This window comes from Struthio camelus, chromosome W, assembly GCF_040807025.1.
Source record: "Struthio camelus isolate bStrCam1 chromosome W, bStrCam1.hap1, whole genome shotgun sequence".
NCBI lineage: Eukaryota > Metazoa > Chordata > Aves > Struthioniformes > Struthionidae > Struthio > Struthio camelus.
In genome coordinates this window covers 42866233-42894226 of record NC_090981.1, presented here as the reverse complement: position 1 = coordinate 42894226, position 27994 = coordinate 42866233, and the positions used below count along the sequence as shown (strand labels likewise).

The 27994-nt window shown below is 39.7% G+C and overlaps 2 protein-coding genes across 18 annotated transcripts in view; both read right to left on the bottom strand.

The window, feature by feature from the left end:
- Positions 1 to 36: 36 nt before the first annotated feature.
- LOC104152946 (proteinase-activated receptor 1) lies at positions 37 to 9898 on the bottom strand. 2 transcript variants are annotated; one of them, XM_068926174.1, is made up of 2 exons: positions 9546 to 9898; positions 37 to 1580 (listed from the first exon to the last, which is right to left on the bottom strand). In XM_068926174.1, exons 1-2 carry the CDS (start codon positions 9631 to 9633, stop codon positions 376 to 378), a joined length of 1293 nt encoding a protein of 430 aa, XP_068782275.1. In that variant the 5' UTR covers positions 9634 to 9898; the 3' UTR covers positions 37 to 375. The 2 variants fall into 2 exon arrangements, with proteins under 2 accessions (XP_068782275.1, XP_009686859.1); XM_009688564.2 differs by lacking the exon at positions 9546 to 9898 and adding an exon at positions 4189 to 4418.
- A 5927-nt stretch (positions 9899 to 15825) lies between these two features.
- LOC138060886 (ras GTPase-activating-like protein IQGAP2) overlaps positions 15826 to 27994 on the bottom strand; it is a 132481-nt gene continuing 120312 nt past the window's right edge. For all 16 annotated transcript variants that reach the window (XM_068926159.1, XM_068926166.1, XM_068926157.1 and 13 more), the window contains 8 exons: positions 27671 to 27773; positions 26558 to 26699; positions 23390 to 23477; positions 22150 to 22362; positions 21004 to 21164; positions 19974 to 20117; positions 17142 to 17250; positions 15826 to 16706 (listed from right to left, as the gene is read on the bottom strand). In XM_068926159.1, coding sequence (XP_068782260.1) covers positions 16593 to 16706; positions 17142 to 17250; positions 19974 to 20117; positions 21004 to 21164; positions 22150 to 22362; positions 23390 to 23477; positions 26558 to 26699; positions 27671 to 27773 — 1074 coding nt within the window. In that variant the 3' untranslated portion in view covers positions 15826 to 16592. The remainder of the gene's footprint in view (positions 16707 to 17141; positions 17251 to 19973; positions 20118 to 21003; positions 21165 to 22149; positions 22363 to 23389; positions 23478 to 26557; positions 26700 to 27670; positions 27774 to 27994) is intronic.

The following is a 27994-nucleotide window of genomic DNA, read 5'->3' as shown; positions in this document are numbered from 1 at the left end:
TTAAAAATTTTAAAGGATTTGGTTAAAAAAAGTAACTTATTTGAAAAACACTCAACTGCTTTTATTAAAAAATTATTTTTCTGTTCTAAATTAACTTATATACATACACTATACACGCATAGTGTTGAATTGTGCATTACTAGAACGAATCCGCAGAACTATGTATTATACAACAACTTGATCTAAGGCTTTGCATAACTTATATACATACATACACTATACACGCATACAGTGTTGAATTGCGCATTACTATAACGAATCCACAGAACTATGTATTACACAACAACTTGATCAAAGGCTTTGCATATATTAGATATAATACTTTTTTTTCCCCTGAAATTGTCTAAAAATTAAGCAAGTGTAAGAGATATTTTCTCAATGCATTGCTAGCAATTTCCTGTAGACACTGTTATTCACATTACTGGAGCAAGTATCCCTTCTACTAGTGGTTGACATTGACTGGCCACTGCCGCTACTACTGTTAGGATCAAAAGTCTCTTTACAACTGAAGATAGCGAAAAGTTGCCTCTGATATTGAGAAGAAGCATAGTAGTAAATAAAGGGATCAATGCAACAACTAACGCTGCTGATACAAACACAGAGTAGATAGGCAAAGTAGAGATACTCTAAACTGTTGTCATAAGAAAAATGTATATAATGAATTAATAGGAGGACATTTGTTGGTCCAAAACAAATAACAAAAACAGAAAAAACAGCTACACACAAGAGCAAGGCACGTTTCTTCTTATTTTCTTTTGCCACAATACTAGAAGAACTAAGACATCGAATGATACACAGGTAACAGACGGTAGATATTATAAATGGCCCTACAAAGAAAATAGAAGAGAAGATGGAGAAGAAATGGAGGTAATAGTTGTGAAGTTCAGATTCTTTTAGTACATCATGACAGGTCGTTATATTTAACTTGGGTATTTCCATAGCTTGCTCTCTGACGAGAAAAGGTATAACCCCAGCTATTGCCACAAGCCATATGATGATACAAGTCACTGAGGCACGTGTTAACGTACGCCATGAAAGAGAGTGGATGGGATACACCACTGCTAAGAAGCGATCAAAGCTTATGCTCGTCATAAGCATTATTGAACAGTACATGTTACAGTAGAAGGCAGCAGTGACGAAACGGCACATTTCAGGTCCAAATACCCAGTTGTTTCCAGAAAAATGATACGCAATCTTAAAAGGAAGCACGCTTACGAACAGTACATCGGCAATGGCCAAATTCAGCATGTATATTACAGCTGGCTTTTCGATTTTCATTTTTTTCAAAAACACAAGTATTGCTGTAACGTTCAGAGGGAGACTCAGCATAACCACTAACATGTAAACTGAAGGAACAAAACGCGTCAGCCATGGACTAGTGAGGTATCTTTCCGTTTCTGCTGACATTGGTCGTTGCGCATTTAGAGATGAATTCATTTGACTGACGGATCCTGATCCACCTTCTGTGACGTTTTCAGTACCATTGTCAATGTCTTCAATAGGTATAGGGTCATCACGGTTATTCAGGTCAGGCATTAAGAAAGTTCTGCCCCTTATGCGGCTGCTGTTATACACCATGGCTGAAAAATAAGAAAATATAAAGATTAATAAGCAAATATTTACATACAAAGGGGAAGGCAAAACATCCTGCAAAAAAGGAAAGCTAAGCTGGCATTAGCAAAAAAAAGCAATAAGGTCAGTTCCTTAATCAGAGCACCGACTGCCCACGTGTTTGTTCATCTCTTTTTGTCTTTGCTCCCTGTTACAAGTTTGGATAAGATATCCCTCATCTGCTATGTCTTCGCTTGTAAACTCTTTATGGCAGGACTAAACTCTATGCTTAGCAGCCCAATCTTTTCTACGTTCTCTATAACCTACCTTAATACAAATACAGCAATAAGTTTGCCACCTTCAGCTTTCTTGGCCAGAAAACATCCTGGATGCTCTGGAAACATCCTGCCCAATCCTACTGCAGCATCAAGACATGCCGCAGCAGTTTTCATACAGTTTTTCATTGTTGACATGAATCAGACTTTTACTTGCATCAAACGGGGCCACACATTTCACTTAAGTATTTTTTCCCAGTTCTACTTTATATAATACATCCGTGCATCTAGGAGAACCCTCGGGGCACTTCTGAAACCTGCCACTAGCATTCCCTGGCTGCGAGGGTGTCCTGCAGCAAGGGGTAGTGACCGTGGCAAAGAAGAAAGCGTCCAGAGAAGCATGGGTGCCTTTTGAATGTAGCTGTAAAAAGTCAGCAATTTTGTGTTACAGAGTGTTGTCAGTGTGCATATGGGCTTGCTTATGTAAAATGAACAAAAAAAAATCTGAAGAGCTACTTTAGACGCTATTTCAGCAAAGCAATTTGTATGGATTTTGTATGAGCCAGCAATATGCACTTGCGGCCAAGAAGGCCAATGGTATCCTGGGGTGCATTAGGAAGTGTTGCCAGCAGGTCGAGGGAGGTGATCCTGCCCCTCTCCTCAGCCCTGGGGAGGCCTCACCTGGAGTGCTGGGTCCAGTTCTGGGCTCCCCAGAGACATGGCACTCCTGGAGAGAGTCCAGCGGAGGGCTACCAAGATGATTAGAGGGCTGGAGCACCTCTCCTATGAAGAAAGACTGCAAGAGCTGGGCCTGTTCAGCCTGGAGAAGAGAAGGCTGAGAGGCGATCTCATCAACATGTACAACTATCTGAAGGGAGGGTGTCGAGAGGATGGGGCCAGACTCTTCTCCGTGGTGTGCAGGACAAGAGGCAACGGGCAGAAACTGAACCACAGGAAGTTCCATCTAAACCTGAGAAAAAACTTCTTTCCTGGGAGGGTGACAGAGCACTGGACCAGGTTGCCCAGAGAGATTGTGGAGTCTCCTTCGCTGGAGATATCCAAAACCCACCTGGACGCGATCCTGGGAAATATGCTCTAGAGGACCCTGCTTGAGCAGGGGGGTTGGCCTAGATGATCTCCAGAGGTCCCTTCCAGCCTCAACCATTCTGTGAATCTGTGGATACTTACTCTGGAAGACCATCAGTTTTCAGATTTGACTTATCTACTTAGGTGCAGGATCATTCACATATGCTATAGGCAGGCAGAAGTGACCTCTATTTAAGTAATTGTTCATCTGTGTAGTCGCATAACTGATCCTTTTCTGACTCCTACACTATTAAAATAAAAATTAAGGTGTGTTAGCTTATATCATTTAGCTGAAAGTACTTCACCACGATCCACCTGCCTAATGAGGCTATTTCAAGTTAGCAATTGTTTGCTCTACAGTAATTCAAACCTGTTTGTTAGACAGATGAGAATAACTGGTAACTAAAGTAACTTAAGGATTCTTGTGGCAGAGACAGAGCGGCTGCAGCTTTAAGCACCCAGCTATCACCTTGTATGATCAGGTTGTGGGAGAGGGGCCTTATCCAGTGTGAATTTTGGTAAAATTCAGTCTTGGCTGATGAATGAGATCAGAGAAGTGACATACATATTTTAGGATTTTTAGTTTTAAAAGCTGCTGTACTATAGGTATCATGATGTGTCACGGCAGCATTCTAGGGGAACAACAGAAGGAGTGTGTTTGAAACAATGGTTTAGTGTGCAACATGGCTAGATTGTGACCTTTACAGGCCACAAAAAGGACACTGGATGAGAACTCGAGTCTGGGAGCTTGTACAGACTGAACTATTTAGTGTAGACTACTGAAACCAAAATGGCACAGAAGTATGTGGGATTCAGTATGCAGTGTTTGCAGAGAAGGGCACTAAGCCAAGTTGTAAAAGGTCCTACCCTGCATTTTAAAAGAAAACATTAACAAGAGGCAAAACTACAGAACCTTACTCTTTATTTTAAAAGTTTAGTCTGAACAGTTGGATAGCTTCAGGAGTCAGCTGTTAGTTCAGCAGTTCAGATGCAGCATAAATTATATTTAACACCTCTAGCTTTAGCCATCATCCAAGCATTACTCTGTGGCTAACACTGAATACTTAGGTGATTTACAATACTTAATGATTACTGAAATTGAAACCTGTCACAATTGACACCATCGGCATTGGTGTCTGTTGGGAGGATCATAATTATATTTGCATGAAGAGGAAGCTAATTTATCATGCTTGGCGGCAAGTCTCCATAGTAAGGCAGAGAGACATCAGGGGAAAACGCCTGGGTAGTACCCCTGTACTGTATCTGTGGTACCCACTTGCTTTATGAATTCAAGACTTTGAAGGCTCTGAACACGCATTTCCTCCATTCCCATATCTGGAATAGAACATTTCTGAAACAGTCGACAATGATGATCCCAGTCCCTGAAGCTTGGCACATCCTTCTCAATTCCTCCAACAGCAAAGAACAATGTGGAGAACCAAAGGAAGAGGTGACATGGTTTTATGCAAGGAAGGCACAATCTGGCGGAACACAGTTCTGAGTAGACTCGATGACAGAGAGGACAGACCTGGGTTTGGAGAAGGGGACCGCGTTACCAGGATAGCTCTGCATGCCAGGGAAAACGAGCTGCTTCTTGCATTAGCCCAGTATCCCTGAACTTTGAAGGGCTTCGCTTGTGCTCCTGCCTCACCTTACCTAGCGCTGCTGCAGGGAAGCCACAAGAGAAGTTCTGGTGTGTCTCACTTGCTGAGCACTAGCGTGCAAACTGGCAAGAACTGCAGAACCTTAACGATTTGGGACTAAGTCACTTCCCATGAAAATTCTTGACCGTAATATGACCCCGCCCCCACAGTGATTCATTAGAACAACACGAAAATATACCATAGGAGAAAAATGATGATTGGTTGAGTCAGCTTTTATCAAACAATCGACCTTTGTCATAACTATCGTTTATAATAATAGTTACTTACAACACTGCTAATAATTTTAATTATATCCTGACCTCTTAAAGCAAGCGTATTTACAAGATGTGTTTTATATGGAAGTTTTTAAACTCTGTGTTATTCCACTATCAAACATTTAAAAAAGCAGAATCCTATTACACTAACTCGGGACAAAAAAATTCATAAGTAATTTTAATATAATTAAAATCCTCAGAAATAATACTTTAGTTCAGGGAAAGCCATAACCTACTCTTTGTATAAGCGAAGATGTTCTAAGTTCAGAACTGACCTCAGCCTGGACGCTGTTAACACCACCTCCATACTGTGTACTGTGACGGACCATGTCTCTATCTTGAGCTTAGATGACATGCAACGTACTACCTGGGAGTCAAGTCTACAGAAAAAAGGGAATTCATCTATTAAAGCTAACTAGCTACCACCAACACTAAGCTGAAAGATAAGGAACCTCAAATTTGCCATTTGTTTGCCACATCGTAACAGAAGCAGCAGAAATTTAAAGACTTTCATAATGAAATTCAATTTAATTTTAATATAAGGAGCACAGCCAAATTTCTTTTTTTAGCTTGTCAACATCATTTCTTTCAAATGCACAGCATCTGTATATTATTACACAAAACAATAATGCACTTAGTTACTACCCTGAGGTTCTGAATTCCTTTTGTGTCAGTGTTTATTTTGACAGAGCCAGTAATCTGAGCTTTATATACAGATGGGAAGAGCATGAAATGATGTTTAATTATTTCAAAAGATCTTAATGGACCTTGACAATAAACATATAAAGATTAGCAACAGGAAACAGGCTTCTGCTATAAACTGAGATATTACAACAGAACTAAGAAAGACACAGTAGGTCTACAGAGAAGAAATGATTTGAAAACTACTCTTTAATAGCTACAGCTATACCAGAATCTTGTGTCAGAAATACCTTTCTTGTTGTTTGAAAGCTGTAGATATTATTTGTCTCTAAAATATATTTGACTACAGTTTAAGCAATTTTTAATAATACCAAGCTGTTAAGCGAACAAATGCAAAGTTTTAACAGCGTAATAATCATAAATACTCAAACAGTCATCCTATTTTCACTAGGTTGACATTCAGTGCCTTTGGAAGAGACCTCATCAATTATTAGAATAATAGAATTCTCACTGCTGATATGACAGCATTAATAGCTGTATCAAAGTGCTTGTAAAATATAAATAGGTACAGTTTACTAACAACTAAGAAAGAACAGGATAAAACATTCAGGTTTTATTACGATGGTGTGCAGGCAGGACACTCGACTACACACAGTCTTTCCTTTGCTCCTATTAAGAACTTGAAAAGTCAAAAGTTCAATAGAATCAGTACGATATTCAGCAAGCCTAAAGTTCTCTTTTATTGCCTGGAGGCTTTGCCCTGATTCTCCAACAAGGATTTAGAGAAGTGATGTAGAGATGTCATTAACCTTGAGATTTTTTGATTTGAACAATCTATACAGTGCTCTTTTCCATCACATGCTAAATTTTGTTGGTCTCCTGATCAACATATGCACATTATGCTCATCCTGAAAGGCACTGCTTTTTTATGCAGAGCTGTTTTGCATTCATTTTACATCTACTTCCATATGTAAGAGGCTACTGTGTGTACTGTTCTGTGAAAGAAAAAGCTGACAGCAAAAAATAAAGGACAAGTTCCAGTTGGCACCCGGTCACACAAAAACTAGTATTGGCACAAAGGAAAGGGTGGAAACGTGTGGCCAGGGTAGGCACAAAAGCTTAGGCTTTCATCTTTTGACAATGGCATGCACATATAACAGCTCCAGCCAATCTTAAACTGCACTCCGCATTTCCTGAGGGCCAGAAGAAAATTCTGAAATATTTCTGTAGACCCATAAATTTGGCTAGCACTTAAAAAACAGCCATGTTCATGTGCCAGGGGATATTTTTGTGAGGTGGAAAAAACAAACATTAGGCTCTGGCTCAAGCCAATTACATGTATCCTTTCTTAAGTGCCACTGGACAATTATTAATACTGATTTATGAGCATTACTGATGACAGCTGCATTCATACCATTGGCTTAAATGAAAAGGCCATTCCTTTTATCTCCCCTTTGCATAATCCTGCGCTGATGAACATCTAGAATCTAAACTACTAAGTGGCCCATAAATTAGTTACTCACAGTGAGAAGTGGAAGCCAGACACATTTACAAACAAGGTGAGACCCAGTCCTGTAGGCTAGATGACAATTACTTGCTTTTGTAACAACAAACATCATATTTTCTTTTTTTAAAAAAAGTTTCTTTAGCCCATTCCTTCCTTTAAACTACTTGTGCTGCCTGAGTGATGTATTAACAATTTTGCATGTTTTCCTAAAGAATCATTTTCTTGCAGCCAGGTGCCTGGCCCTTTTTGCTCTCCTTCCTTTCCTCTTCTCAATAGTTTTTGACCACAGTTGCCCGATTCAAGCAATCTCTTCCTCTATTTACCCAGCTGCCAGCGCCCCACCACAGAAAAGTCTGGGCAAGTTCAGTCCTTAGCAGGCCTGCCTAGCCTTGAAGACGCAGGATCTGGTGAGGCGATCAGCAAGCATCTAGTGCCAACTCAGCCGCTGCATTTTGCCCCCCAGCAGGTCCAGTAGAGATCACTAAACTGAGAACTAAGGACAGTGAAGGGTCTAGGAAAAAGTGGGGGAGTGGTTGCAGGGGCTGTGAGAGTGAAGTGCAGGCCTGGGGATACAGCAGTGCATGTCAGGGGGAATTAAATACATAGCAGTGGAAAGGAGGAGTTATTTGGGACCCTGGGAAAATGACATTCCAGCGGGAGTGGGTGTAGGGAGAACAGAACGCATGTTTAGATGGTCAGGTTTCATTACTTCTACTGCTCTTGAAATTAATCGCTTTGACTTTCTCTTTTCTTAGTGGCGGTGATGTCATACATCAACTATTTTGATCGTCACTTCCTAAGGAAGCATCAAATAAACAGTATAATTGGGGAGGGTGCTCTTTAATGAAGACTATAACAGCAAAAGGCAGGAAAACAAGCGTGAATGTTTCCATAAAATGGAAGAATTGCATTCAAAGGAACAATCTGGCTCTATTATTAACCTGTATGGTTTGTAATTACCCCTTTCTTTTTTTCTTTTCTTTTTTTTTTTTTAAGGGCACCCATTTGTCCTTGTGCCGAGATGTTTTTTAGCCTAAATAATTTTCCCTCTCTGATATTCCCCTCCTGGCATAATTACAAAGACTAGCTATGTCACCTCTCCACCTTCATTTTAGTAGATTAAACGTGCCACAAGCTGAAATTTCCCCTCACTTGGCAGACATGCTCTCTACTTAACAGTTTGAATTTCACCTTCCCAGCAGGTATCTCAAGGGGCTAAGGTATGAATTCTTAGCAGCTGTTTGTACAGGATCACTATGGGATCCAAACAAATGCAGCTCTGAGATTACTTGCTAGTTTTTCTTTTGGATTTTGGTTTTTTATAGCCATATCACAACAAAAACTGCTAATCTGGACTCAACTCTTTCTCCTTGTGGTCTCCAGTGTTTAACAGAAATCATCTAAATGCATAATTTTGCTGTTTGTGCTGTTGCACCTTTACCAGAAGCTGCGGGGTTATTTAGTGAGCACCGCATACACATCCTCCCCTCAGCATCGGCTGTGCTCAGACAAGTTCTGAGCTAGACGGACCCAGGGGCTCACTAGTTGTAGCGCTCATGTTGTCACGTTCCGTTAATTCAACTGAGATGTAGGTCACCAGAGTCGGTTGGGGCAGCTAGTCTGATCTAGTCTGGGTCGGCATATCTGCCCCTACTTTGTGCTACCTACAAACTCAGCAGGCACTCTAACTCCTGGAGCTGTTAACAAAAGGCAGTGCCATTTTTTTGAGGAAATCCACTAAGACACCTCTACAGCCTGGTCATTTCTTTCCATCATCATTTGCCATGGCCTGGTCAGCTCTTCAGCCCTGGGAGAACTCTAAACCTCTCCTATCTTTCGTAACCCTACCTGTGCCCCTGGGTCACAAGCCTTGCCAAAATGGCCGCCTTTCAGATCTAGGACGCTACCCTTCTTCAAAAAAGTTCTCTTATCAAACAGTATCTGTCCGATATAGCTCTTTCAAGGCTAACATTATGTTTTAGCCTTGTTGTTTAGCCTTTTACGTTTAGCTTATGTTTTTCGGCATTACGTTTTATTATGTTTATTGCTATACCTCTGTTCTGTCCTTGAAAATTTAAGGGACACCAGTCTAAAGTTATAAAAGAGAGAAGAAATCTAGAGCAGCACTGTAAAATGCCAAAGAAAACGTGATCAAAAACCCTAATTAAAACTTCAAAGCACAACACCACGGCCCCGGCTCCGCACAGGTCAGCGATGCCATGTACGAATACATTTCGTTTGTTTTTTTTCTCTGTCAAAGGAAACGGCCCGTCTGGACCGCGAGGCTCCGCGGAGCGCTGCCAAGGCAAAACCCCGAGGCACAGCCCGCCCACGGCCGGCCGGCCGCCCTGCCCGCTCGCCCGCTCCCGCTCACAGCGCAGCCCGCGTAGGGGCACGTACCGCCGCGGCGCCACCCCGCCCGCGCGCGGCAGCCGTTACTAACGGCCGCGGAGGACCGTTACCAGCAGCTCCCCCCCACCCCAGCCACGCCCCGCCGAAGCGCGGGAGGCCGCCGCGCCCCGGCCCCCGAGCAGCTCCCCCGCGCGGGGCGGAGGAGGCGACTCACCGGCGCGGGCCGCCGCGGCGGGCGGCGGGAGCGGGCAGCAGAGGAGCCCCAGGGCGCAGAGCAGCGCAGGCGGCGCCTGCAGCCCCATGGCCGCCGCGCAGCGCAGCGCGCTCTCCGTCCGGCCCGCGAGCGCAGGGGCCAAGCGAGGGAGGGCGAGAAGAGATGCGGCTATAAACCGCCGGGAGGGCGGCACGGGGGTGGGGAAGGGCCGCCCTCCCGGCCGCCGCGCCGAGGGGAGAGGGGGGGGCTCCTTCCTGCCGCCCGGCAGGCGAGGGGCGGCCGGGCTGGCCGGCGGAGGGAGGCCGCTGCGCTGAGGGAGCAAACAGCCGCAGTGTTGCCGAAAGGGCAGCCAGACCCTGGGCACGCCCTCGGTGAGGTGTAGGAAAGCCGGCACGTACCAACTGCAGGCCAGCCTTAGGCACCTGTTCCTCCTTGGTGGTAGCTGGTGACAGAAAAACTGAAGGAGTAAGCACTTGGACAGGCATAGAAGATAGAATTACAAAACAAAGAATTATTCTGCGCTAAGAGAGAGGAATTTGCCAAATCTGAAATCTGTTGTGGAGCTAGAAGGGTAAATTTTCTTTCTGTAATTGAAATCGCTTGTATGTGGTTGCCACTGTGGGCTATAAGGCCAGTGAATAACTGCATTGTTTGTGTTTGAAAGATCACACCCATTCAGAAAAGCTCCCTAGTATATAGATCTGTGTTCTGTAAAAGAGCCAACATTCATCTTACTTGTATTCCATGGGTTCGGTAAATTTACTGCTCTAAAAGTACGGGACACCCTAAAGAAAGATTCACAAGCCAAAACAGACGTGAGGTGCGCACAGTTGGGAGCCGAAAGGATCCTTATGAAGTGGTACCTCTCCTGAACTAGATAGGAAAGCATTGTTCTGTCTTTCTCGAGTTGCTCAGGAATGAAGAGCCAGTTAAACTGAAACCTAATCAAAACTATAGTTGAGGAAACTATTTTGATAACTTTGCAGCTGTTTATGTAGACTCTCCACCAGTATTTGAGTGCTATGTACTCCTTAGGTCTCTAATACAGTCAGAAGCTTAACAAATAGATGCCCCTTGGTTTGCTAGGGTATGCTGTCCCTGCCTCAACAGCATATACTTAATTTTACAGCAATACGAGCATAAAGTTCCCATTAGAAGTTGATCATCCCTCTGAAGCACCTTTGTTACTGCAGAAGCACTGGCCTTTACTCTTAACTGCCCTCTTAAACAGGGGGTAAGAGCCATGGAAAATCAATCTTCCTAACTGCAAGTACCAGTTCCCAATAAGTACCACTTCTAATCTTTGCTTGCTCTACTATGTTCTTCCCATAATCCTAGTACTTGCTACATGTTATAACCTTGTTTAGGCAGAATCCGATTTGCACAGAGTAAGTGAAAGAAAGAAATAAAAGTCACACTGCTGGCCAGCCTTTCCATAGCTGAATAACAAGCCTGCTCTAATTAGCAAGAACTGTATTCAAGACAAACCTCTATCAACTGTGAACACACCAGGGAACCCACAGAAAATATTGTATACTTAATCACAGACTATTCCTTTTCATGTATTTGGAAGAAAAAGTGAAGCTGCTCTTGGGCACTCCAGTGATCTCACAGCTCTACAAGCATACCCAGAGGCTCTCCCACCCAACATTTCTGTTCAGTGTGCACACAACCGGAAGCTCCCTGTACTTCAAATCAGCAGTAAAAACTTGAATTAATCTTCTGTGCTGTGGCTTCCTGTCAGCTGCAATAGCTGAGAGAAGTGGGCCTTCAAGAGAGGAGGGAGAATGAGTTAGAGTGTGCTTGTGAGAGGGAAAACCCTCCCATTACATCTTACCAGGAAGGTAAAGGTTGTTTGGTTTGGTTTGGTTTGTTTTTTTTAAAGCAATTACACTATAGGCAGTTTTAAAGCAGTAATCTGTTCTTACGGAAGTTCAGAAAAACTGACAGGATTCTCTTTACTGAAGACATCTAACTGCCCTGTGAACATACAAATGGAGCTCTGTGTCATTGCTTTACATCAGAGGTGCTCCACTTTCATCTTCATAGCGTGCATTTATATGGATTCAAATATATTTTTAACCTATGTAAGTTTGTATAACACAGTGGTGTCAGTGACCTAAGTGCGTATTGCCTTAGAAAGAATATACTGAAGCAAAGGAGGAAGTAACCCTAACACACTGTATATAGTAAAAACATGACATGGACCCATTTCCATTGTCACGTAGGCAGAGCTCTCAAAGTGCTGCTGTCACTGAGAAACGCAGCAGGAGACATCTTGACGAGAGTTCAAATCGGAGATTTGGAAGCTAACAGATCAAGCTCAGTGGTGGGACTGGATCCCTCAAAGTGGTAAAGACCTGAGTACTTCATACACTTCAGTTCAGTAGACAGGAGAAACATTAAACCTCATTTTCACAAGATTACTGTGACATGTACTTAAACTTGAAAATAAGTCAGCATTTCAATTCCAGAAGAATGCTTTTGATAGCAAATACTGAGGCATCAGGAATGGCTACTGCACCAAGAAAAGAATTTTGTTCACTTACCTCAATACAACTCTGCCTTATGCAAGTTTTGTTCCTGTTAAAACAATCATAGAAAAGCAAAGAACAGCATTATTTTATGCTTGACGGGCATTTGATATAAAGACCACGTGAGGTAGAGACGTTGATCAAAATGCTTAGCACTACCCTGTGTTCTGGGTAACATGAGAGGAATAGAAGAGCAGGTTCCTGGGTTGAGCTGTTAAGACCTACAACACGTAGACCATAATTTTATCAGTCATGCTGAGGCTATCATATTCACACTAGCTGAAGTTTATCCCATTTCTTGAAATATCTGGGGATCAGAATGTAAATGCACAGCAACCTTTTCATCTGCAAAAAACAGTATTTGATACAGCTTATTGACATTGCTTATTGTCTCTTGTACCATAAGTGTAGCAACTGGAAATTTATCCACCCTGGAACTCAGTTTGAGGTGATAACTTTTACCACAAAAGCATTCTCTTAAGTAATTTCTAAGCTGTTCTACAGGCTGGATGAAAAATCTGATACCTGGTTAAGGTTTTGATAGTGTCCTGGAACACAGGAGGAAAACAAATAGGGTAGAGTGACACTAGCAGAACATCTATTTTTTTACCACTCTCTTAATGCTGCACCACTGGAGGTACATTCAAGAAGTGTCTGAATACCTACTTGTTTTACAATGTCTTCTGGCTGCAGCATCCTGAAGGTGCCTGCAGTGTGGCAAGTTCTCAGCAGTGAAGGGATTGGCTTCTGGAACAGGGTGCAGTAAAGTTAACTTTCAGACATAAGGTGGGGAACAGTAATCATTTAAGGAACTTTCTGCAAAGAAATCGGACTACTTGTTACTTCCGGTTTGTGAGTGTACAACACTACTAAAATATTCTAAACACGAAACAGCAAGTGAGCTAAAAACCCACCATTCTTAAAATGTATATTCATAGAAGTTATACTGCACCCTGGAAAAGCTTAACGTTTTCAGTATTAGTGTTACTTAAGTTTCAGAAGCCTTCACAAGTGGGCCAGTGTTTGGGAGAAAGCCATTTTCTCTGAAGTTTTTGTGAAAGATGCAAAGGGAAACTCATTGTACTTGCAGTGATAACCTTACTTGCAGATAAAAGGAACAGCCATAGGCTATGTCTTCCTTTAATCATCCTATATTGGATTAGTATAAATATAGCAAGTGGATAAAATAAAATCTCTATTTGTTACATTTTCTGCTGGCATACTAGAGCCAGATTTGAGTTAATTTTTGTATCCTGCAGTTATGCCAGTCAGCTTGTTACTTTGTTCTCTGTGGTTAAACTAATTCTAGTAGAGGTGAAGTTTCGCTGCTTCTAAAACTTACTGATTACCGCTTTTTAGCTCTACTTCTCTTTGCATCTCTTTCAGAGGTTTTTGGCGGAAGCATGTTACAGTACAAAACTTCCTGTCTTGTAAAACATGCTGGGTCTACCAAAACAGTCTACGAATATCCAGTAACATTACTATATCATTCACTACTTACTGTTTGGGGAAGGAGCAGTCTTTCAGCTCTGTTTAGGAGCGACTGCAGGTTGCTCTGGCCCATGCCTTACAGATGTAGCTACTGCTACAAAGAGAGTGAGGGTAGAAGTATCCTTTAGAGGCAAAAACAGTCCTCCAGGTCTGAGAAGAGGGTTATTTTTGTCCATCTACTTATGAACTTTATGAAGTCAGATGTTACTGTCACTCTTTAGATTTTCTATTAGAGGGAAATTTGTTTCGTTACTCCGTATTTTTTAAAATAGTCTTATGAGAAGGGCTGTCAAAGAGGAAGAAAAGTTTGCAAATAGGCACAAAGTGAAACTGGATAAAGCAATCACTTCTGTTTCTGTCCACTCGGCAAAACATGAAAAATAGGGTTAGGTCTGTAATTTTGTGAGTTGATTTAGAACTTCAGATTTCCACCAAAATAAGTTCCAAATTGAACTAAATCGATTGCAAAGCACTCTCAGGCAACTCAAAAGACTTATGGTAGAAAACTGCAAACTGCAGGGCTAGCATCTAACAGACTAAGACTACTGGCTATTATATTTTCTTTTCACTTCACTACCACTACCTGGGAAAAGGAAACATGCAAGTCTTTCAGGGAGAGGTGATCATACTTCCCAGATCCTCTAGGGGCTTAATTTGTGATGGAAGTTGAATCCTTATAGCCAGAATGATGCAATTTCTAGTACAATAGAAACGGATGAGCGAGCAATATTCATCATTACTGGTGTCGCTTCAACTTTTGTCACCAGCAAGGCAAGTTTTTCCACAAGATAGGTTATATCCAAGAATGAAACTAGTATCATCAAATCATATCCAACTTTGATCAGTTGGCGACCGTAAATAGCAGGTCGCAGGAACCTCCAAAAGCTTTTTTTTTTTTTTTTTTTGTTAGATTTAGTAGCTACTACTAGTAGCTGACAGCACTGAGTGGGTACAGAATTACTTTGTCCATTTGCACGGGACCCACTACTACCTGTCAATCTTATAGTTAGGTGGGAATCATTGTAGTCAATCTTGTTTAGCAGAGTTCAATATTTGTTTAGTGATAAGATCATAAACTGAACTAGTTGACTAAGAAAAAAGCTTCTAGAGGAGCTTAAAAAATTAAACCGACATTAATCTTTGATGTATACTAGGAGAGCGGGAATCTCAAGAAATGGTTGGAACAAATAAGGCCTAGCACAGAGACTGTACCTTCCATGAACGTCATTCCCTGGGAACCAAATAAGCTTCCGCACATTAGATGCGGCTGGAAAATTACTGAGGAGGATCCTATTCACATTAGAACTAAACATGGTATTTCACCACATGTGTCTGAGCATGCCGTACAAAGCAGCATATCCAGGAATGACTTATTCACACGCAGGCTGGAAAGGGCTATGATGCTTGAGCAGGAGGATCCCTGCTTGAGCAGGAGGTTCGGACTAGATAATCTCCAGAGGTCCCTTCCAACCTCAGCCGTTCTGTTAGCCTGTGTTTCTATGGTAAGTCACACCAGCAGAACTCCAGCCTTTTGATATGCTACCTCAAACATCTGATCTTGACCGACAGCCCACTGGTGCAGACTTACTCACCTGCTCAGATAGAATTTGTCAGAAATATGCAGGAATTAGCCTCAAGTCTGTTACAGATAAAAAGGGAAGTGAAAAAACAACACTGAACTGTAAATTTAATTTGTATTCAAGTACAATTCACTTTTCTCCATTGGAAACAAAACTAATCTAATACTGCTTTCATCTTCCCAACCAGCAATTTTGAAGTGGATCTGGGTATCACTACCTCAGCGTTTATGTACCGTTCCAATGGCTTATACTCGAACAATGCAGAATACCTAGCTGGAAGAAAAATGGAAGAACCTTGGAGCTGTTTATCTTTTAATTAGGGATATTAATGGCTATACATAAATATCTATGGTAAATGTATTCTAATCAGTTTTTTCAATCTGTGTAATACAACAGGTCAGTGTACCAACTAATCTAGTACCTACCACTGACTTTACACACTTTTATTTCATCTTCAGAATTAATATTTGATGCTTACACTATGCATTCCAGGTTTTCTCATTGTCCGTTCATCTTTTAAAATATTTGTCACAAGGTAAGCAAGAGCAGAAAAGTTTTCCTTGGTTTATATAATACATTACCCATTATACACACAACCAAGTTGGAATGAAGCCAGTTTAATTAAGTAACATTTATTTTACATAGAACAATCTCCAAAGAATATATTTAAAAAACAATCTAAATATTGATTTTATTGCATTTATTTTCTTACAAAAAGACAGACAGGCACAATTTATGTATTCAAATACTTCAAACTGAATGACATCTGTTCACTATTCAGATTGCCCCCGTGCCACTCAAAAGGCTGTGAAAGTAGAAAATGTCATTTAACTTGAGGCAGTAGTGCATTTTATTTAGTAGGAATGAATCACAAAATATATTTTTGTACAGTAAAATGTTATTGTCACTTTATAATTACCTATAAAAAATTTTTTGAATTGCACAATAAATTCGCTTTACAATTGACAACTGCCAGAAAACAGGCTTAGTATGTAACTAAATATTTGCCCAAACTATCCCTTAGAAACGAATTAGGATTTCTTTTGGTAAATACTTAAAGTCTAATAAGAACTATATTATATATCTGAGGCCATTTAAAAATGCTTTACTAGGAAGAGCTTTATATATTCAGCTAAATTCATTTTCTGCCTACCTTAAAATCCACACAACCACAATAGCTGAGTGCCCTAAACAATAATAATTTGATTTGAAAGTACCAACACCAATGAAATCTGGAAGTGTTTAAATTCATCTGCTTTCTATTTTCTGCTTCAGTATCAATGATGGAAAGGCACTGCGTACATTCCTCTGAACATTTGGTGTTTGTTTTTTTTTTTAAAAGGTAAAAAGCGTCCAATGACAAACTTCAAACGAATGTTTAAAAGCAAAAAATACTGAATAGACTTCCCAACTGATGGATGCCGAGTCCATATCCGACAGATTCATTTTCCATAGAATTTCTTATTCAACAAGAATATGAGCAAGTTCACATTCACTTTTGCTTTATCAAACATTTTCATTACAGCCACACCTTCATACTGCATCTGAAGCAAATCCTGTAATTATAAATAAAATCATTAGTCTTTGCTTGAATTCATAGTTTATGGCAACAACGTTGGGTCATTACCATCATGTAAGAATCTCAGGCTTCAGGTCCTTTACAACTAAAGAAAAGTTACAAGTAACTATTGGATAGGTATGAAAAATGTTATTTGTCCTCTAGATCCCAAAGCGCAGGCTGTCAGTAACAGCATACCAGAAGAAAGATTTTCTGTGTGAATTTTAGTTTTCCTATGGTATTTACTGCTAGCCATTAAACTAACCTGGCTTTTGGTTCGATGCAGTTTGACAATTACTGTAATTATTATTATAGTACAATTACTTTTAGAAACATTAACCTTAGCCTAAGCCCAGCATCATCCTACCCAAGTTATATAGTTATTCCCCACATGGCTGCCTTATAGGACACAGTAACAAAATTAAAACTCTACCTGGAAATGGAGTTGTACTTTTTCCATCTCAACACCCAAAAATTTTGCTTTGATTTCAAAGTCTCCAACTTCTTCTCCAGGTGTGATATCAAACATAACATTCTTAAACCTTAAAACAAAAAGAAGAGTAGCTCAGTATGCATGCTGTGCAGTGTTACATAACGTGGTGACAGTTATGGGGAAAAACGTGAAAAAGACAAAGGGACTTTCACCATAAACATCGGTGCTTACTGTAGCACAATACAGCTTTACGGAGGCCTTAGCAGCAGCACCATTGAGGGACCATAGAGTAATTCCTCTATAGCAAGCCTTGGACCTCGTTATCTGCAACATGAGACGGCTGGCAGAAAGGCCAGCTTAAGGAATAGTGTCCCCAGCATCAATACTTCCACGCATCAGCATGCTGCTGCTACTTGAGCTGTGCATGTTTGAGAGATCACACTAAATAAACTGATCCGAAATAAATCTTCAAAGCCACCAACCTGCAAATGTGAACTCCTTAAGCTGGAAATATAGCCACAGTAGTGTTTGATCACAGATACTGCAAATAAGTGACCCTTAAAACCAAACCCCACTGCCTTGGACAGAGCAAGAGAGAAGATAACAGCTTATGACAAGAACTACCTGATGTATGTAGGGAATCTCTCTCAAGCAAGTGCTTTTGCTACCATGCAACACCACCTAGGGCCATCTAATGAGTTTAATCGTGCTCCTTCCTTCAACAAACCCATGCTGCCGAACCACATAGCCAGCTAAAGCAAGCCTGAGCGTTAGGAGAATGGTGTTTTTTTTTTTTTTTTTTTTGACAGTGCTTAGCTTTAGCAGCTGGCAGCTAAGCCTTTTCTCTTACCACCCTCCATCTGTCCCTCCAAATTAATTTAAGTCTGATCACCTTTCTGATCCAGTTTATGAAGCAGATAGCAAAGGTAGGATACAGAAGTGGTCAAGTACAAGGAGAACAGGGGTCACTGAAAGAAGCAGTCATGAAAATACAGGCCACATTGTATTTGCACAGCAACGTGAGAGCTGTTAGACTTGACCTCATCTATGATGGGGGTTGTTTTGACCTACCGAGTAATATTCTGTTACAACTATTATCCCAGCCTAAGCACAGTATTCCACATAAGCAACTTGATTGCTCTCCTCAACCTGTTGCAATATACTGATCCTGCAGAACTGCAAACAGAAGCTACTTGGGTTCCCTTCATTTTGCAGGCCCAGTTTATGTACTCAGAACAAGTCTATCTGGTCTTCTTACAAAGATAAGAGGGAAAAGAGTGTCTTCCTTTACTCTGAAATCCATCTTGGATTAGTTGGAGTAGAGAATGTACATTTTGACTTGACCCATCAGTTACTTTCTGAACAGCACTAATCCTTAAAGCAGACATAGACACTTTTTTGTAGTCATGACTATCTTTTAAATAATCATTAGATGACCAGGGATTAAAGCAGAAGTAACAGTAAAATGCAGCTTTGACATGCATCTGAATAGTTAGATACTAACTATATCTATGTGGTTAAGAGTACAGTAATATTTAGGGATAACTTCTTTAAAAGACTTGAATTTGCTGTTGTGTAGGGTCAGAAGTTCAACAGTTTCTTCACTCTCCCTCAGAAAAGTACTGGAGAGGTGACCTGCTATGACACTGGAATTAGAGGCTAAATAATGCCCATTATGCTGTTGGTTATTCATAACCTGTCTAACTTTCCCCATTTGTTAGGGCTATTTCATTCTTTTGTAATGAAAACCAGTATATAGAATTACTGTATTGATACATTCTGGATGAATGGTGTTTGCTCTTGGTTTTAGATGATCTTTTCTAGACTGCTTTTTTTTTTTTTTTTCTTTAAATGGGTAATGCAGAGGAATGCTCAAACATTGGTATATCTACAGATAGGACAGATTACAGAGCTCTCAACAGTCCTTTAAATTGGAATCAATTTGGGGGTGGGATGTAAAGAGAACAGAGAAGAGTAAGCATCCACAGCTTGGAACAGTACAGCTAGATTTTCTTCCTGCCAGTCCTGAGTAACTCCTTGCAGGCGTGCACTTCTGTTTGCAGTTTGCCTGGCATGGCGCACTCTGCCTGATGAACCCACTTGGGAAAAAGTGACCCATAAAATTTTTCCATGCAGAGGAAGCAAGGAAGGAAGGAAGAGCACAGAGGAAGGAAGGAAATAACGGTGCAGAGGAAGGAAGATTTTGACTGCAGCTACCTCAAAATGAGTCATAAAGACTAACACATTAATAGGTAAAGCAAAACATCCATTCACCATGCTGATATGGTGACAGTATGACATGAGCTAAAATGGCAATGAGCGTACAAACTAATTTCCCTTCAGTATTTTAAGAAGAGGAACTCAAATTGCTTTAGGTCAAGAAACAGCCTCACCTTAAGTTTAAAAAGGCCATGCCTACTATTTTATCATGTGTGTTCATAGTGGCACTTTACATGTTCAGAGTTGGAAAGCGCACCATAGCAAGTATTTACTTACTTATATGATAGAGATTGGTCAGTAAATGAAAAAGTAAAAACTGCTCAGCAAGTCAATCAGCAGCGAGCATGCTGGCTGACTTGCATTCGTTCCATCTAGGCTGCTGCCAAAATAGGCTTATTCCAGTATTTGTCCAAGAAGGCAATCACATAGCAAGCCGCAAGGGGAAAAACTGAATTATGACAAGTAGGTTTATTCTTTCCTCTGAATATAAAAATTCTGAGGTAATTTTAGATGTAATGCGGAAAATTTAGTAAGACTTCTTTAAACAAAAGCCAGACTCCTCAAGAAGCTGTCAACTACAAAATGCTCCGAATTGTTTTATGCCACACTTACTGGTTGGTTTGAAGATCTTCAATTTCTAGGATGACACCCTTTTCATGCAATCTCGCGGCTGTGTACTTTAATGATGCCTGCTTTATTTTTTTGCTTCCTTTCACCTCGTCTTTTCCGTCTAGTTTAATTGACCTCCGGGAATTTCTGGGAAGAGACGAATGCGGGAAAAAAAGCTTGCGATTAATCCACCGGGAACACAGTTTTGTCCTTTATACTTCCAACTACTCTGCTAGCAATATTTATTTTTCCTTCAGTCTTTGCCTTCTTTTGAAGCTGCTTTTAATTAATAGAGTTAACATTGAAAACAAATCTGAGAATTAGAGGGATTTTTAGCACACAAAACAGCAGCAATCTAAACATTTCTGTAGTAATTTTTTTCCATATTTGTTAACAATTCAATTTAAATTCTATTGTTAAAAGTAAACCGAGTCCAAGAGTCCACAATTATTACTTTAAAATATCAATTTGTAAGCATACAATGAAAGATGCAGATGTAGAATAAGACTGGCCATTAGAATTCATTTTTGGATTAACGAAGTACTCACTGAGAAAGCCCTTTCAATGTTATTAAAAATGTTTTCATGCTTTAATGGCACTAACAGGGGCTTGATCTCAAGTGAGTGATCTGCATCATACCTGAAAAGTAAAATGCTTTAGTCATATTTATTTCACATCTTTCCATTCTAAAGACAAAAACAAATCATTTGAGTGAAGGAAGATCAATAATCACTCTCCAAAGCTCCATATGATTTCAAAGCGTGCTAGCAAAGCTATGGAGCAGCACCAATTAAATACAATGAAAATATGCATATGTGTCAGGCCTCTCTAAGGCAGCTTTAAAGAAATGCAATGATAATTTTTGTCTTCAGTTCAGCTTGACAGAGTGACAACTCTAATGTACTTTTTAATACACAGATTGCCAATCTGTTGGCATCAGAACTTTCAGATACAGATAGCACCTGCGCTCCCTGCTAATAAAACACAGCCTCAAAACTCCTGAAATATTAAAAGGCAAGAAGACTCAACTTACTTTCTTGTTAAGTTGTCTAGACAAGTTTTTATATAGGTGTTGTAATAATTAATTTGTTCTTCATAAAATGCTGTTTTGGAGTTAAGTGCATTCAGCGTCTGCTGAAGTTTCACCAATTCAGCTTTTCGATGATGCCTGTATCTTCTTTGATTTCGGATATCCTAAACAGAAAATTGAAATTGGTGAATATAATCGGTTTGTTTGTTTATTTTTAAACATTCTCACAGATTTTCACGACTGAAATTTGCACTTACACAATGTGACTTATTTACTCGGAGAAAGCATAAAACACATTACATTTGTTCTCACAAACATGGTATCAGTTACGGATACTGCAGTTCACATGACTGAACAGAGGGCAACAAGCACGTTGCTACTTGTTTTGTCTACGATGGGCCCTGAACAACTTCCTGGTGCTTTGCGTGATTCTTCCACCTCCCTGCCAATTGCTGGGAAGTCAGGCTATTAAACGTTGGTTAGAAAGGACACTCAGTGGGTCTTTCCAAACAGTGTATTTCTCACAAATCCTAATGCAGAAGCATAGGATAACCTCTATGCTGCTACTGGCAGGAACCCCTCCCAACAGACTGCTTTCACCAAGCACCTTGAACCTTGAGATCCAAGTCAAGCTACTGCAGCTTCCAGCACTAAGGCTGACCTCACGGGGTCCTTGCTAAGGCTTGCACTGGTCCAACACCAACCTCACTTCTTATCCCCCCAGTCATGGGGGCAGTGAATAACTGGAACTAAATGAATCCATGTGGCATCAAATTCAGTGTGGTCCTTGAGGCATGACACAGATACTGAGGACATGAGGAAGATGTCATCATGCTGTAAACAGCAGCTTTTTTTCTTATAGCAAGCTTCTGGTGTGAGGCCTATTGAAAAGGGAACTTGAGCTCAGACTAGTTCAGAACTAGTAACTGCCAAGCTAGAGCTCAGGTTGAGTGCGATGGTTGGGAAGTTATGCATTAAAGTGCCTTTCACTTATTTCATCGGCAAACTCTAAGATTTGATTTTTATTTGGATAATAATGATTTAGCATAGTGTTCTGTAGAAAAATGTTTTCTGTACATCTTTAGCTAGAAGAGATTTAGGCTAGATTCCCAAAAAAACAATCATATACAAGGAGTATGTTCCATTTACCTTAGCAATTTCATTGATAATTTCTTGGTACTTGGTTGCTGAAGACACTAATCCCGCTTGTTCCAATGTCCGGAGATTTCTCTGAATTTTCCTTTTCTTTTGTTCTATTGGTAGCTGCCCATCTTCAAAAATAGACTGACTGCGCTTCATTTTCTCTGGAGTTTTGGAATCTAAGATGGCACGTTTTTCTACAATTTTCAAGTGCTCAGATTCCTGGGTTAAAAATAAAAATTTTAAAAAGCCAAAACTGAAATTATTTTCCAGCTCACAGTAACTGTATCCAGATATACTGGATTCTCAGAGGAGATAACCAAGAATAAAGGTTTGCCTTTATTTATCTCCTCATATCATGTAGTTTAAAAGCACTCTCTTTACAACGCCTTTTGACATACCATAAGTAACTAATTACTTACAACATTTAGACCTGCACTGAAATAATCCAAACTGGCCTGAAATCAGCCAGAAGACTTAATGACTTCTGTTAGTAGTGGGAATACTGTCCAGATCTCAATGTGACCCCTACATACGCATGCACAGGCCGCGGTAACTGTAAGCGTGCACATTACTGAGATGTAGCTCTGTGTGTTAATATCTAAAAGGGAAGTCATTGACTAGGAGCTGTTCCCACTCCATTCCCATACTAAGGAAAGTGGCAGTCCCTCAAGTAGATGTTTGCTTATATTGCTTAAGCAAATAAGCTAAGTGACAGGGAACTTGAGTCAAGATACTGAAATGCATGAGAAAAAAAATCTAGCAAAAAATTCACCTTAGGATTTTGGTCATATTATAACATAGGAAAGCAATGACCCTCTTTACAAACAATATAAAGAATTCGCAAAATTTGTTATTCTAGGTTTTTGCAGGAAAAAACACTTGACATTTAATTAGGAACAGGCTATATGAGCTAAACACAGCAAAGTTTTAGTAATAGCATTGAATTAAAACAGCTATTATAAATAGTATGCTTTCTGTCTCTGAAATTAGTTGACAAAGACTTTTCTTTAAGAATTTTTTTTCTCAGAACTGCATTACCAATTATATGTTGAAAAACATGCAAGTCTCATGTTTTGATGGATCTAGAGCTAAGTAGTTTTAAAAATAGTAACAATGATTTTAATATTATATAGTGATAGATTTTATAATGATGGAGAAATCTGCTGGAAATCTATCAAGGCTTTCAAATACTCAGCTAAAGTAAAATAGTATTTTCTTCTCTATTCAGACATAGTGTAGCGCTTACCTGTTGCGCAGTTGCTGGTGTTTCTAAGATTTCTAAGAGCGTATCCCCTGGCTGTGTTCGTATCACATCCACAATGAGTCTTTTGGTCCTTTTTAAGGAAATACGTGAGTATTACAAAACAGTTGTCACTGGATCGGCTGTGCATTTCATTTCTTCAACAGCAAAACTACCAAGCATATTATGGATACTTGGTAATGTTTATATTTCCTAGCATTTTATTTTTCAGAGCTTCCATAGATTATATTGGATAACTGGGTTCTACAGAGACATGAAGATAGAAACATGTACATACTCTTCCCCTTTTTATTTTTGAAAAGTTACCCAGTTAACATAGGAAAACAGTTACCGTTAACATAGTAACATTCCAACAGCAACCTACACGTGGATTTTATTACGATTCTGTGACAAAGCAGCAGCTAGGACTAGCCATCTTTCCAAAGACAGAGCTATGCACAGTTACTTTAAGGGTCATATTCATCGAATAAATGGAAGTGCACTCAAAACTACTGAGCTTCTGAAGCAGTATACAACTGACCCAGCGTATTTACACACACGCCAGGGGCAGATGTTTCTTTAGTAGCAACAGAGAGGGAGCATTTCCTCATTGAAAAAAAGGCAAGCTGTTACAGCCCGATATGTAAAACCAGTTCTTTTTTGGTAAGTTTATCTCATTCCTGCTGCCTATTCATCTACTATTCTTCCAAGAACATCCTGTTACAGACTTCTGTTAATTTAGAAGACACTATTACAAATGAGATACAGCTCATTTGATTTGTGACCCCTTGTTCTGAAAAGTTTAACAGAAAGCTGAAGAAAGATGCAACTTAGGTTTCTGAGGAAAATATTTAAGTACAATTAAGACTGTGATAAAACCTCATGATTTAGTTTCAAATGATAGTTTACCTATGTAAAGGTTTTTAGCTTGTTTTCAAGACTAGAAGTTCTCACAAAAACACGATGAGATGGAACAAAAGTTTTGCTCATCCACAGGCAACTGTCAAAAAACATTCTGTTAAGGGTATTTGAGTTTGATTCAGGCTTTCATAGAAAGAGCTAAACTGTAGGAATCACTCTGACAGCATACACAGAACTGAAGCAGTGCCACTTCTGTGTTAGAAGATAACATGCTATATCTCCTGGAAACTAGTTTGCTCATCCAGAGCTTCTGGTGACTGCACTGAGCAGTTTTGACACATGGAACAGCTTCCAAGGGATTGCTGTAAATCCCGCTCCCCCCAAAACTCAGCTTTGTTGTTTCCCAGACAGGGTGCAAAACACTTGGGGCTAAACTCCCCCCCTTCGATGTATCACTTGGCACGTGGCACCTATGCATTCAAACCACACGTACCAGGCACCTTGCGTACACTCTGTTGGAGAGCGGTACCTGCAAATTTTAGGGTTCATCACAGAAGTCTTAATTAACAACATCATTTGAAAATAAACTCTTTGATATTTCTATAGGAGAGGTGCGCCACTTGTAGAGAAACAGGGAACATGCTGTGAATCAGCTATAACACATGAATATCATTCAGATGCGTAACATTTCACAGTTGCAGAAAGACTTCTATGCAATTAAGGTAGGAAAGCTATGTGCTACAGTACCTGCATTTACAACTCTTGCATAAAAGGTAATGGTAAGTTATTTTAACTTCTTCGGTTGCTGCAGTTTAACACATTTTGTTAATAATTATTCTAGTGTCAGATTACTTTCAAGTAATCTTTATCAAATTTTTAGAAAATTTAATACATTTTATGCAATAGAGAAGTTAAAATCTTTTAATACTTATGTTATTATTTCAGCCTATTTCAACACAGTGTAAAGGATTAGAGACATTTCCTTTCAGCCTTGATTTTGCATATTTTTAGGGATTCCATTAAGGGCGAACATTCTTCTCCTACACAGAGGAAAAAGGGACAGGAAGCAAAAGTTCTTTATAATTTAAAGGGACAGCAGTAGACATATTCTTATTACAAAAACATATGGGAACAACTTTAGATCTCCTGAACCCCAAATGACATAATTCAGCCTCAATTTGGCATTGTCATTGCAATCACTTTACTTGATATTTCATGTTATGTTTGATAAGGTAAGCTCAAAAAAAAAAGTTTGACTTATATCAAGTGTGCATAACAGTGTGAAAAAACACCCCACTTTTCCTTTTAGGCTAAATATTAAGTTTTCTTATATTTAAAGTTAATTTTCCCCCCCCAAACTTCAAACAGTCATTTATGACTAAGAGTTATACAAATTGCACTGTTCACTGCAGCCACAATTAAGAACTTCCTTCAGAGGCAAAACTTTACATATTACCTAATCAGTTCATTGTATTGAATTTTGAATTAGAAAAAAATTACTACCAAATTAAAGTTGAATTCAAGCCTGTCTCTACACTCCCAGGGCCTGCAATGGTGTAAAATACTTATATGTTAATTTACCTTAAAGTGAACTTCTAGCTTTCACACTTGTGAAGTAAGAATAAGTGAAGTAATACAGGAGAGCTTCCTTGTTCAAATAGCACCAGAATCTTAGTGATCCTTTTTCGGGATAATTGTAAAGAACTTCTAAAGGGAGCTGCCATTAATTTGATAATAAATAATTTTATTAAAAGATTTTGGACAATAAATTAGCCTATAGTTTATCCTGTTACTCCTTTCTTAATCTGTTGACCAAAAAGAATGAAATAAATGTTATTTGCTTTCCCTGCATAGGCATGTATTATTCACGCTGAAGTGACAGTCACATCCTGTTCAAATGCTTGATGGCAGTAGGTCAGGGAAATGTTTTCATTTGAGGGAGAGAAGACAGTTTGATACTGTCCACCCCTTTCAAGGGCAGACAGAATTTCACCTCGACTTTTCCAACGCAGTGAGGTTTTAAAACAGAATGCTTTTATAAGTTGAAGGAAGAGCACATAGCAGGTTAAAGAATGATCCAGTAACAGTCCAAAACAAAAAATGGCAGTAAGTTTGCAAGAAGATAATCATACTGGAAGAACTGACAGTTTTTCTGACTTTTTCACAAGTTTGAGTAGGACTGAACACTCACTGGTCTTTGGAAACTGAGTGTACTCATGGCCTCAAAAATGCACCTAGACTGGGATACAAAGTAGAAACAACTTATTTTGGACAAAACCAGTGCAAGAACGTAGGTTTTTGAGGGAAACGTACTTTATCATCAGGCTTTTGAGATCCTGATCTTCACCTTCTCGTAACTCATATTTGCTGGTTAGAGACAGGGAAATCTCTGTTTTTGCAAGCTGGTTCAGTGTGCTTTCCCTGTTGGGGTCATTGGGATCAACAGCTCCTTCCCCTGTAAAGAGGAAACATGTCTTTTACTCCAGTCTGGTATCTTCCCCAGGAGTCAGTGCATGAAACAACAATAACCTAGAGAAATCACTTTTTGTAGGTCATCAGAAATTGTTTTAAGTTTATTAAATAGCCCATCCATTCCTACCATTTAGGAGCATTCATTCTACTGGACATTGAGCAGTCAAAAGTATAAGCCATCTGACCAGTTAGAATATTTTGGAAATGCCACCAATTCTTTATTTTCAAGGTACTGATCTGCAAGAGATTCATGTTTTTTCAAAAGAAAAAAATACAAGCAATTTAACATCTTTAGTCCTAATGTGGTAATAATGAAAAATGAAAGAGCAGTAGCTATGGTAACAGGCTATTCACTTGGACCCTAGTAATATGCATGATGTCCTTCTAAGCCAGGAAATCACAATTTCCATCCTAGTACAATCAAGGCAAAGTAAATAGATACATTTACCTCTTATAACTTTCTAATAGTTTTTTAAAAAATCTCTCTCATATGGATAATTAAGTTTCAATTTAAACTGCTATTTTAAAACTTCTCAGTGTTCTTTTTGTAAGTTTCTACCCAACGCTGTAACAGAACTCAAGGTCAGGTTATTAAAAAGATTGCTAGTTTTTCTGTTTGCAATTGTTGAGCACGACTAGATTTTTCTGCTAGAAACAGTATTTGAATTTCTATCATGTCATTAATCTCCAGAGTGAATGATGCAATTAGAAACTGTTCACATCTCTCAAAGATGCTGTCAAACATTGCTATCACATTATTTGAACAACTCTGCAATGATTTGCATCTTTAGAAGGTTCAACTATGAAAAAGATGCAACAAAGACTTCAGAGAAGAATTCCATAGTGAATGAAGAAGCTATTAACACGAGTGTATCTTGCAGTATTTAAATCCAGTCCCCATTTGACTATGCCCCGGGGTGAAGTTAACCGTAAAGATACTGAAGGACAACATACCAAGGAAAGACTCTACATCAGGAACAGGTCCTAGCCCTTCCAGCAACTCATTCAGCAGGTCATTAGGCTCAGTGGCAATGGCATCCTGGTGTTCTAATAGTAGCTATAAACAAATGTAAATGAAGTCATCATCTGAAAAACATACCCAAATTCTTTATATTTGTAAATAAATCTGGAGACTAAATGCTGAACAAACATTATGGAGCACCCAAGGAGAAGGAGAGAAAGAAAAAGAAAAAAAGAAAAAAGGCAAAAAACAAACGAACAAAAAAACCCAAAAAACCCCCATGTGCTTGGTTCTAGACCAGAGGTGTAGAATTGTTC